Source organism: Diorhabda carinulata, chromosome 11, assembly GCF_026250575.1.
Source record: "Diorhabda carinulata isolate Delta chromosome 11, icDioCari1.1, whole genome shotgun sequence".
NCBI classification, from domain to species: Eukaryota; Metazoa; Arthropoda; class Insecta; order Coleoptera; family Chrysomelidae; genus Diorhabda; species Diorhabda carinulata.
In genome coordinates, this window is record NC_079470.1 from 3,167,131 (window position 1) to 3,180,585 (window position 13,455).

Sequence of the window (13,455 nt, forward strand, 5' to 3'; positions counted from 1 at the left end):
GATGTCAATGTCAGATTTGACATATTGACATCAGTGTTGTCATATCTCAAAACTTAAGTAGCAACCTTCTTATATTGAATAAAATATTCACGTACCTACCTTACTACCTCTGAAATAATAATAATTATATTTATAACAATGAATTCTCCTACGAAGGTTGCAGCTGATGCTTTTATGAGAGAAGGGTGCTTCTGAGTTAGTTGTTGTTTCCATTTACGTTCTAATTTATTGCCTAGTTTTCCAGATTCGTGACTGTTCCTTTGTTTATAAATATCGTCTTCAGTAAGGTCAGTTTTATATCCTTTCACAAACAACGGTAGTAGCCAACTAAAAATGAATTCTTTGAATACAAATAGAATTAAATTAATGATAATTATTCTTATTAACATTACTTTATATTCTTTCAAATAATGTCGTTGTCTATTTATTATTTTCAACTGTGGTATAAAACTATATAAATATGCTTTCTAAAGAGTAATAATATATACGAGTATTATTCACTATATTGTTAACATGAAGTCCGCGATGTAACAAAACGAATTTAGGAATCGTAAGCGCAAAAATTTTTCTATTAGTCTATTGTCTTATTAAAGACGAACCGTTTGAAGAAACACTTCAAGGGTTATCTAAATAGAAACAAAACATTCTTTCCATAATAATTTTTCAGTGTTCTTTTCAATCTTTTCTGCGATGTCTTTTTAACCCTTCTAAATAATAGTTGCTGCTTTTCTTTCTTCAAAACAAAACTAAACGTATGTGATCTTGTTTGATGAAATTGTCTCTCCTGCAAGTAGAAATTTATGATAAGGAACCAGGATGGCCTTATATCAAGATGTTGTAAGGTACGTTATCCTGATGCTAAAGCACGTTCTTCTTCTTCAAAGCGGTCGCTTTTTGCAATTTCTTCCTTAACCTTATCAAGCAATGATGCGTAATACAATTCTATGAGTATCCCAAAGAATGGTAACTCATTTTTCCGCCCTATGAAACTGTTTTTTTCTTATTAGCTAGTTTCCTTTTGCATTTCGCTGTCTTGGTTATTTTTTACATTTTGCTTAAGCTGCGTCAATTAAGCTTGGAAAATTCAAACGCGCTTTTGGTCCAAAGTGAGCAAATACGGCATCGAACTTAGCTTACGCAAGTACTATTTAGTCCTGATTAATACTTTCTTCTTAGCCAAATGCGGCCTTTTGCTTGATTTCATGAAATGAGTTCATATAATACTCGCCGCTGATAGTTTTTCATTTTTCAAGATAGCCAATGAACATTATTTCACGCGTATCCCAAAAAACCGATGCCATGAATTTGCCTACAGATAGAACAGTCTTTGCCTTCTTTGGAGTCGGTTCTCCCTTTTCAGTCCATTGTTTTGATTGGTCTTTTGTTTCGGGTGTGAAGTGATGAACCCACATTTCATCCACGGTTATAAACGGTGCCAAAAATCGGCTCTATTTCTGTAAAATATTGACAATCACTTGATGGAAACATCTTCTCGAGGATGTTTGCGCACAAACAGACAGTTTTAATACTTTTAAAGACAATATTTCAAGAGAAACTAGATTCGATATACAGAAATGCCGCCAACTTCCTAATTATGCTAAAAGGATGTCGAGTCTGTAGAAGGGTGCGATGAAATATCGACTTTTTTTATTTTTGGTTACTTATATGTAGGTACCGGTACACATCAGATCTTTGTTCGTGTAGTGTCTAAATCTATTTGTGTTTTGGATATAATCTAGTTATGGGTAGACGAAATCCGGGAATGAAGGGTTGGGGTTGAAAATGCTGTCGCATATGTGACATAACAGCTGTCAGAAACTCACACACGAGTCACTTGGTAGTTTAAGAAGACTAAATTCAAAGTTGGTGACAACTTGGTCAATACAAAGAACTGTACGGCGAGGTCGAAATCATATACCTAGTTTACTCATACGCTGCCTGCAATTTGCAAATTGCAATTACCTATTTTGAGTATATTAAAGATTATGGAAAAATGTTAAAAGAAGTGCACTCAAATTTGGTACACCAACTATTTGGCGAGAACAACGAAATCATCTCGAAGACTGTTATTTTTGTGACGTGAACGTAAACTAAAACTAAGAATCAATGGCTTTATACAAGTTGTGTTCACTATCCAGTGCAGCGCTCATCTGATCCCAATTGTCTGAAAATATACCTGATCCCTTAGAACAAGACATTGAAGGACCAAGCTCATCACAAAATGGTAATTTTTAACGAATAGTCAGAATAATTTTTTCAAAATGATCTTGTAAGAAATTTCAATCTCTCTAAATAAACTCCATAATTGTAAGCATCGAATTTGTGCCATTGATTATAGGAAAGACTATTAAACTTAATTATGATCAATGTTACACTCATGAGGTATCTAGCGAAAATAAAATAAAAAGAGTTATCGACTATGACCTCTCTTGTTCTCATGAAGAAGCTGATACCAAAATTCTATACCACATTTGTCAATTTAATACTAAATACCGTGTGCATATACATTGTACAGATTCTGATATACCTATAATAATGTTGGCAAATTTAAAGTATTTGAAAGATCAAATTGAAATAATTATTAATTTAAGCACGAGTAAGAAAAAATGCACTTAAACATAAATGCCATATTTTTACAGGGAATGATTATAATCCTGCTTTGTTTCGTCAAGGAGAAAAGAAGCCTCTCAGTATTTTAAAGAAAAATAATAAATTTATTCAACGCTTACGAATTCAAAATACATCGCTAACAACAACGAATGAGGTAGTTCAAACTATCGACGAGTATGTATGCATATTAAAAACAAAAAATGATATCAATAAAGGACGGTATGAGTTATTTGATAAAGGATATAAATCAAAAAAAGCCGTGAGCAGCAGAGCTCCATCACGAAAGTCGAATTTTTCGTCGAATGAAGAATTTAACTAATACACAAACAAATCTTTCCATAAAATGAATTTCTTGAAAATGATATCAATTCTCAATCTTATTTCTTTATATGGAAAATTTGCTATTCCTCAATAACTTTTCATTTCACAAGTTAACTCTCTCTCTCTCTCGAATGAAAATTCATAATTTCAATAGACCCGGTGGTCTCGAACCCTCTTGTTCAATTCCAATTGACAACAAAGAAACAATTGTCATAATGACAAGAAATTTCGAAAATGGGAAGTAAAAAAAATCACCCTAGCAACGATCATACTCGTATTATTGATTAAATAGGAGGCGGTCCAGTTCAACAATTACAACGATCAAAATGATTTCGGGCGTTTTGTGCTAGAAGAACTGAAGAAGAAAACTTTGAACTTGAGAAAGACAATTCTTCAACATCACCCCTACTTGCATGCGAAGTTCGAACCCTCTAGTTAAACTTGTTCTGGCCAAAAAATAAGAAAATATAACAAAAATGACCATAAAATGGAGAGGGGTGGAGATGGAAAGTTTCGACCTTAGACAGGAAATCATCTCGCAACTAATTGAACCTACATGTAAAATTTCATTTTTCAGTCGCTTTTCGTTTGACCTGCAGAGGTGAGCAAAGGTCAAAAACCACTTTTTTTGCACTGCGACCCCTCGAAATATTAATTTGTTTTCAACCAAACTCTAATAACATCAATCCGCCGCCAAAAAAGCCATGTATGCTAATTTTCAACCAAATCGGACCCATGGCAATTGCTCGAGAGACGAAAATAAGAATTGTAGCTTAAACAGATATATACATATATATATAATGGGGGGCATATATATATATATATATATATATATATATATATATATATATATATATATATATATATATATATATATATATATATATATATATACTACAGACATTCGAAAAACCATCATAATCGTGTTCAGGAGGTCTCAAAACATGGGAAAAATGATGTGCCCCCCATTTTTCTTCTAGTCATGCCTACCGTAATAGTCGAATTTTTCAAGGAAAAATTAGAAAATTAAAAATGAAAATCGTAGGATATGATCCTTCGAGTTTGCCACCAACCAAACAAGAATTGTTGCAACAAATTAAAAGAACTGCATTCATCAGCAATATATGGTGTAATGCACACATGCAATGCCCCACGGAAAAATTGCCAGAAAATTTTGGTTGGACAATAATTGACGGCAAATATCAATATTATTGGTCTGATGGTCCCCAGAGTCCATCTTTTGAAGACTTATCTTTTGACATACAAGGTATCCTATTAATACTATTGTTGTTTATTGATTCATTATTTATTATAACATAATTTACTTAATTTTTTCATGTTATTACAGAGTCGGATATCACAAATGAGGACAATGAAATGGATGAGGATAGAAGCGATGTCAGCAGTGAAGATTCATCAGATGAATCTAATGAGGATTAAGTTTTTCACTGAATAAACAAATTTGTATGCTCATCTCACTAAAAAATAAAATTATTTAAATTTTTAAAAGATGTCTTCACTGTTGTTTGTCGCACAAATAGAACTATTCTTGTCGGACTACGGACCCATACCCGTTTATTTGTAGGACATTATTTCCTTTGAGCAGAGAACACACTACTCCATTATGTCGTATTTTTGTCCTACAGTTAGTAATGACAAAAATGGTTTTGTGGTATTAATAATTTCTGAGCGTAGGACTGGGGTAGCGTACTATGCAATTTGTAAGTCAATGTCACCGTTAAATTATATGAATATTAATTAAGTTAGAAAAAAAATTCAGCTGGTTAGTAATCGTTTTGACGACCTCACTATCAATACATGTTGGAAGGAAGGGGACTCTTTGATCAAACCTAAAGTTTTTTAGGATAAAAATTTTTTCAGAAAATTGAGGTAATTATCTTTAGTTTCAAAGCATAAAAATCTGGCAAGGAATACTTTTTTTCAGAATCATGAAATCAACTCTGTTACCTACCACATTCGAGAATTATCGCACAGAGAAAAGTTGGGCGTGTCTTTGAAACGAAACTACGCACGAAAAATTAGCTTGTTAGTAATCATATGCAAATCATATCAGCCAGGTCCCCTTGGCTACAAGAATAAATGTTTTTGTTGTGAAAGAGATAAAGAAATACGGCGTTATTTTAATCTAGGATTCAAATTATCTGTACTCAGTAATCTCTGTTAAGTCCGTCGTACATTCTACACCAAGGTGTCGGTTATTTAATTCCACTGCAAATAAAGTTCTGGCATTGCTATTACATACAAATTCACATGAACGGAGAGAAATCAATATCCTTGTAAAGGGGATTTGGGATTGAATTAGAAATATTCACTTGTAAGTATTCGCCGGTAGTGATATTCAAATACTAATTTAAAAAATTTAACTTTTTTTCTGTTGCCGCAAATATCACAAGCTTGTTTATACAAATGGGCTTGAAATTATACGACGGCTTTGTATTCATTGGCAAGTCAAAACGTAGCTTAAAATGTATCCTAAAGGAAATAAATATGATTGAGGACCTATTGGCCACAGTACAAACTTAAAGGGAAAATATTGTACCATTTCGTTGTTTCCATGTTTTATATGTCTTCGAGACTAAATAATAGACGTTAATAGAAAGAAACTGACTCTTAAGAGTCATATAAACCGGGGCATCATGAAATAGAAACATTAGAAAGACGGGAGCTGCTTTTCTTTCATTTGCCAAATATTTCCTCAAATCACTACCATAAAATTGCATTTTTTATTGTCCCCAAATCAGATAATTTACGAAAAACACTAAATTTAGAATGTTATAGCCAAGGATTAGAGCAATTTTGTCTTTTTTTGTGATGCAGAATTTTCTCAGAATACTGTAAATTGTTTTGAACTTGTCGAGGACCTTCTTCTACAATTAAAAAAATGTGAGGCGCAATACGTGTATGAAACTCTAAATCTCTGGTTTCCGGAAAATTTAGAAAATTTAGGATATATAAGCGAAGAGCAGTGAAAGCGTATGCATCAGGACTTGCGCGACATGGAAAGAAGCTACCATTGTTTCTGATATCGAATATGATGTCTGACTATTATTGATTTCTGATACATCATATTCCAAAGACTACACATTAGAGACGACCATTGAAATGACGTTTCAATGGTTTCAACTTATATCATATATTTTAGAAAATAACATATCATATACATTCAGTAACAGCAAAAATTTTTTCGGCAACAGATGTAGTGTAAACTAATGTGATAGTTATTTACCCACCGATGTACCCGAGATTTCAGTAAATGATGAAACAAACTATTTAAATATACGTTACCAGAAAAATACTGAAGATATGATATTGGCCCTGTCCAAAGGATTCTTTTTCTTAAGTTTAACATTGTTAGATATTTCTTCCATTGTTTATTTGTATCTGTAACAACAATTGAAAAGGTATATCACTAGAATAGAATTTTCGATTGAAAATATATATTAGGGTAGGTCATTATTTTCAACAGAAAAACTACGACTGAGCTTGTTAAACTTATGTACTTATATTAATTTCAATGGTAATAAAGTGGTACATTTGAATCTCATATTTGAAGTATTAGACTTGTAGCTACTTATATTGTATATATGAATATATATAAATTTCTTTTATTTCTTTGACATTGTGACGTCAATTTTTATCTTTTTTTTTAAATTATTGAAAAAACTAATTTTAAGACAGATGATAAAATCAAGAGCATTTACAATCAACGTCACTTTGAATATTGAATTTTGATTCCTATGAATTTAAAATTTTTACAAGAATTAATACGATTCAAAACCACCAAAAATCTCAATTACTTATTGTAAGTAAAATTTTATAATTGTTATACATTTATACATTTTTCTGTACTTGACCATAATTTCAGTCCCAGACAATGAATACATAATTATTCGAAAGCTCGGAAAATATATTAAAATTATTAAAAAATCTATTATTGATGTCAGGTCTCTTTTATTTCAAAATTAGTTTTTTTGCTAATTTTTTAAAAGAAAAATGAAAATTGACGTTTCGAATTTTCTTTAAGTCTTTATCAAAAAATGATATTCACACTGACAATTTGCGTATTTATATTAATCGATAGATCACCTTCATCATGAATATCATAAGAATAAAATCAACCTAGAACTTTGTTCTAATAAGAAAAATTAATTTTTCCTTGGTCCCTACATCTCAAATATATAGCAGTAATCAATTACATTATTTATAGTTTTTATTAGATTTTACAAAACAGAGCTATAAATTTATCGTAAATTATTTAGGTCTTTTTTATCTTTTTCGTTCATATGAATGTGAACCATTTCTAAAAATTCTCTTTTTCGTGTATTAGATTCCGTTCTAAGAATTTTTGAATCTTTATAATTGAATTTCCGTTTTTTTGACATTTTATGGTTCGTTAATGCAGTTCTATTTGTTTTATCGTATTGATTACCTCTTAGTCTATTTTCTAAATACTGAGATGTTTGCCCTATGTAGATAGCGTCATAATTAGTACAAGGCACTTGATATATAATATTACTTCTTTTGTTATTTTTTGGTGTTTTAGATTTTAATTTAGGGAAATATTTAGATAATGTATTATTAGATTATAGATAATTTATTATTAGATTATAGATAATTTATTATTAGATTGATTTTATTCTTATTTTGATATTCATGATAAATTCTATTGATCAATATAAATACGCAAATTGTCAGAGTCAATATCATATTTTGAAAAAGACTCAAAGAAAAGTCTAAACTTCAAATTTTATCTTTCTTTCAAAAATTATTGAATGAAACTAATTTTAAAACAGAAGAGACCTAAAGTCAAGAACATTTAGAAACATAAACAAATCTAAAGGTCTCAGAAATTAGAGGAATTCCTCTTTTTTCGATTCATCTATAATGAAGACATAAATGACTCGACTAATTTTTTCCACTTCTACTAACGGATTGAAAAATGGAAATTATTAACGCCATTTTCCATATTATAAGGTTTTCTTTATTTCCTCGTATATTTAAACTGTGGGGTAAATTTATACACACTGTCTTTAAATTACTTAATTCATTACAACACTTACACTAGACTGTCTTTAAAAAACATATGAAAGACTCTGCTACCATGAAATTATGCATGAAAACAAATATCAAACGAACCGGCTTATTCGCCAAGTTTTACATTTTCATTATAACCAAACAAGACTGGCCTCCATGTCGTGGACGATTTCGTATCAATATATTAGATGGGCTGAAAAGATCGTAGGCTGACACATTTTCCTTAAACCGAATCAATAATGCCTTGTAAATATTCATTCGAATGTGCTTTGGATCCAAAGTGAGCAGTACCCAACGCGCGAATAGCACACGCATGCATAATATTTCATTCTCTCTATCCTTGATGCGATTATCATCCAGTACCATTTTGTGAAATTTTTATCAGTCCCGAAGGTTCGTCTTTAGTCAAGCCGATACAGCCACGTTTGAATTATCTACCCAAAATTTTACGTTCTTAAACGATAGTGCAGAGTCTCAGTAGACTCAGAGTCTCACACTGTTAACTTTGAGGATTGAGGATCATGAATACCATGGTGCAGAAGTCAGAAAGCAATATATTTTATATTTGTTATGTTATTTGTATGTGTAGCAGAGCTGTATACTTCTTTAATGCTCTTGAGTTCTTTATTTCGAGAAGAGGCAAACCGTCTAATAAATAGCATTTTATTCCATCGCGCTCTCCCAAGTTGGATGGTATATGGGAAGCGTGCATTAAAAGTATCAAGTACCATTTAGAACGGATTCTGTTTTCACTTCTGAAAACTTTTATACAGTCCTGAGTCAAGTGGAAGATATTCTGAATTCCCTTCCTATTTGTCCGTTGTCTCTGATATACCTGGAGGATTTGAATCCCCTTCTACTCATTTAGTCCATAGTCGACCATACATCGTTCTTCATGAAGCAGTTGCTACTCTCATTCCCCACAACCGGCAAAGCCAATACCAGAAACTGCAAGCCCTTAACCAGAGATTTTGAACTGGATGGAGCAAGGAGCTCCAAACCAGGGTGAAGTGGGAGAGAAATGCTTTATTGTTGAAAAATTGTTACAATTTGTAGACAAAAGCTTGTGAAAACTAGAAAACAAACATAAAAATGAATAAATGAAGGTACAAATATAATAAAATTTCAATAAACAGAAAGAAACCAGAATGAGTAACAAAATTATAGGTAATAGTGACTTTCAAGTAAATTTGCCAGCAAACAAGTGATTGTGCATTTCTTTGCCTTGTATAATATTGAGCCCTTAACTTCTGAACGTGGAGTAGGTAAGTGAAGGTCGTGCTCCACGTTCCTAAGTGGATAGCCGTGCAACGATCTTTCTGAAATTGAAGAAGCGTGCTTACGAATTAGGCAAACGGATTCAAAGATGAATAAGGAAGGAAGAGTCAGAATTTCAAAGAAGCCCCTGCAGTTAGCTGTTTAGTGTAAATATGTAGTTTGAGGATTCGCTCAAATTGAGTCGCACCACACGTTCCACAGAAGGGAAGGGCATATCTCAGATGCGACTCAATAAGGACATAATAGACTGTTAAGGAGGTGGATAAGTTCAGTTCTTTGGAAACTCATCTCGCAAAACAGGAAAAACTTTTTAAGCAAAGCGGCAATATGTAACTCCCATTTCAAGGAATTGTCCACAAGCCCAAATAATTTCACAGATTCAACTACATACTACAATAAAAAAGGCAGCAATGTATTTTCTTATTTAAAACGAAAGCCTTCTCTCGATGAGATTGCTTTTCAGAAACAAATATTTAATCAAATTTATTTGTAACCTACTCGGAACACCCTAAGAATAGGTTTACAAAAAGAGTAAATCACTTTTAAATTTAATTATAAGATTTTCATTTACAAAACAGTCGCGGACCACAAGAAGATGGATTTATCTACAGAGACCAACGGGACGACTTGTTGATCAATGGTATATACGATCATTAACGCTTAATTTTTGAAAATATACACAATCTTGAATATAGTGTTCATTCTCGTAAATAGAATAATTCTGTAACTTTTAAATGACTGATTTGTCGATTGTTATTGTTTCCATTCACGCGATGTAATTCAATCAAGCTTAAGTAAAATTAATTATTAGAGTATTATAATTTTCGTTGGGTTCATTGAGAATTTTTCACGCGATTAATTTGTTACATTGTCTGCAATTTGTTCAAGTGATTCGTTCATTGGATACATTTAACTAAACTCTTACATGATTTCATATTAAAATACGATCATTATTATATCTTTTGCAAATTATATCCAAAGCGGTTGAGTAATTCGCGTCAGAGAGCTCTAGGCCAGCTATAATTTTCAGAAGGCCGCGAGATAAGCTTATACGAATATAATGAAACCTTTGTGTATCACTAATGGATTGATTTTGATGAATTAAGAATAAAAGTCCCTGAACTTTAGCTAATTATCATAATGACTGTCAAATTTGGGCAATTCTATCGCTGGTAATTTTATGTTAATGTTGATTCGGTTCAAACTACCACCATTGTCAGATCTCACGAAATTTGTAGTTTATATCGATATCTTGCGATTTGATCAATATCAGAATTTGTACGAACTCACCTAGCATGAATCCAAAACGTTTAGTTCGTTGTATAACCTCGTTGAGATATCTATAATTCCAATATTAGGAAATTTCTATAGCAGTTTTCAAATTTGTCGGAATCGTTTCCATTTGAAAGTTTTAAATCAATCATAAAAATAGCACTGGTCGACAAAAAAAATTTTTTCTAGTAACACAAGAATGAATAGCATATTGTGATAAAATGGACCTATACAAATACGAAAATATGAAAAAAATAATTGTTAGACGTAAGATTTTTATGTTACATTTATAAACACATTCATTGGTAAAGTATTTATTAAACAAATAATCGTTTTTTAAATCAATTGACAATATTGACAATATTTATAGTTAACATCTAATAAACATGCTTCACATCTATTAAAACAAAACCTTTAATCACTTCAAATATTAATTTATGTCCACTCTTTCCTTCTATGAAAGATTGCACTTTCTCTTTTTAAAAACCAATAGTAATCACCCATCATGGCTGGATCCCATCATCCTTAATACCGAATTTCCATTGTTCTAATATCTTAGTGGAACCTTTCACCCTGCTCATCACTGATAGCTCCCAAATTTTCGGCAAAAACGTCAGATGGAAATGAATTTTCAAGCGTCTAGAAGTTCATCAACTAACTGTTGGTAGTTTGGATCCATATTGTTGCCCAAAAATCCCCTCACTCCACTAACAAATGCCTTCCATGCTCTAAGTTCCTGTCTGGTGGGTGAGCTTGCAAAATTGTCATAGTCCAGCGATTTTCTTGTTTGTGGCCCAATAAAAATACCTTCCCTCAATTTGGCATCACTCAACTGGGGAAAGACTTCTCTAAGGTATTTGGATCCATTACCCTCTTTATCCATAGCCTTTACAAAGTTTTTCATCAATCCAAGTTTAATGTGAAAGGGGACAGAATGACATTTGTGAGATCTACAAGGGGTATAAACTTAACATTTTGAGATCCCAGTTGAAACTCCCTTCTTGCTTATCAATTTTTCACATAGTGTTGATCTACTGCCCGACTGTCCCATAGAAAGAAAACAGCAATGTTTCGTATATATCCCTGAAGTCCCATTAAAATTCCAATCACCTTCAGGCAGATCCCCACATATCTGCCATCTATACTTGTAGTTAATTTTGTCTAAAAGCAAGCGAATATTTTCATAAGTCTCTTTCATCTTCACAGAATGAGCAACTGGTGTAGACGGTTTTAAATTTCTATTGTGTAATAACACTGCTTTTAAATTGTATTTAGACGAGCCAATAAATAGGCGCACTCACTGGGATTATGCTCAATATCAAGTTCCTTCATTAGACCATCAATATCCGTACACGCATACAACGAATTTTCCATTCTGTAGAATGCAGAAAATGTAGCATTTCTTTTACTAAAGGTCGTAATTTTTGTCTCTTTGGCTAACAAATTCCATTCCTTAAGACGGGAAGCAAAAAGTTCAGACTGTTGCCTTGATAACCCCAAATCACGTGCTAAATCATTCAACTCACTTTGAACAATCAAATGTGGGTCGCCGGAATTGGAACTTGGAGTAAAAATAGGGTCGGTGCATTGTTCTTCGGAGCTTCCTGATGATACGTTTTCTCCAGTATCTTGTAAAACAATATTTTGCGGATCTAAAGGCGCAATCGGTACTGGTAAATCTTCGTTATATATCTTGTGCTTTCCTTTCTTGGAATAACCTTTAGTCTTTGTTAGATAAAAATAGCAGTCGTTAACATGGTTAGTAGGTTCTCGCCATACCATTGGAATTGCAAAAGGCATTCATCCACTGCACTACAACTAACACAGCACACGTGGGGGGCCCACTGCTTGTCTTTGTCACCAATTAAAGTACCAAAATATTTGTAACATGCTTTTTTCATATTTTCGGAAAATTACCTAGCTTGCAAAATTTGTGAGGAGAAGTTTTGAAGCTGCGGGGCGTTTGACTCGAAATTTTCGTCATATAATCACTTTTGGCACTATTAACTACTATGAAACTCAATTTAATGTTATTTTTATATTTATTACTCTGAATAATACAGTTCAGATATTTTTTCGGCCAAAAAATGTACCGATATTAACCGCCCCTATATAAAATTACCTACCTGCTAATGTAAACAGAAATAATTAAGCTAATGAAAAGTGGTACGTGTTAGTGCTTGATAAATATTTTTTCTATTATTGGACGGGTATTTCCATTTTAAAAATAAAGGTGTCGTCTGTATTACGAAAATTTTGTCGGCCAGTGTAATGAGAAATAAAATATGCAACCATTTTTAGTTTTTTAAAGAATATCTTAACATATTAAATAGCAAAATAAATCGAGACCGGAAGTTAAAACTCACTTGGTGTCGGCGGCTTCTCCTGTTGTTGTTCTGTTTTCTGCAGGATGTGATGAGATAAACTTTACTTTAAACTGCGGCTCGAAGGACCAAAAATGTTGTGTGCATATGATTATTTCGCTAAATGGACCGTACTTAACTGTTTTTTTTTTGTATTTACTTGTTGAAACGTTGAGTTTCGACTATTTCCAAATGAAGCAAACTAAATGAATCAGATTTCGTTTATTTAGATAGTATAGAGCGTTGTTAGATGTTCACTACACGCTCTAGTGATTGATTACTACTGTTCGTATAGTAGGATAGTATACCGTCGAACGTTGGTCTCTTAACAATGGGAGGGGGCAACAAATTGCCGTTCGGTATTAATTACTGTTTGTCCAAATTATAATCTATTTTACTACGTTCGTATGATCACTATTTTTCAAATAGAACACGCCATTTGACTTTAATTATTTCCCTAGTGGACCTGATTCAGAAAATATATAACAAGTCGTGTTTGTCATCATTGTCAAAACAAAATTTATAATCATGAAAAAATAATTAGGAATTGCTAGCT

The 13,455-nt window shown here is 32.4% G+C and overlaps 1 protein-coding gene across 3 annotated transcripts in view; it reads right to left on the bottom strand.

Moving 5' to 3' along the window:
- Positions 1-13,455, bottom strand: part of LOC130899408 (probable multidrug resistance-associated protein lethal(2)03659) — a 66,522-nt gene that overhangs the window by 27,328 nt on the left and 25,739 nt on the right. Inside the window, exons 1-3 of one of the 3 annotated variants that reach the window (XM_057809334.1) lie at positions 12,903-13,246; positions 6,238-6,333; positions 100-327 (exon numbers count right to left, since the gene is read on the bottom strand). In XM_057809334.1, the coding sequence (XP_057665317.1) occupies positions 100-327; positions 6,238-6,320 (311 nt within the window). In that variant the 5' untranslated portion in view covers positions 6,321-6,333; positions 12,903-13,246. Of the gene's footprint in view, positions 1-95; positions 328-6,237; positions 6,334-12,902; positions 13,247-13,455 lie in introns of those variants that run through there. The other 2 variants (XM_057809333.1, XM_057809335.1) reach the window with 2 other exon arrangements.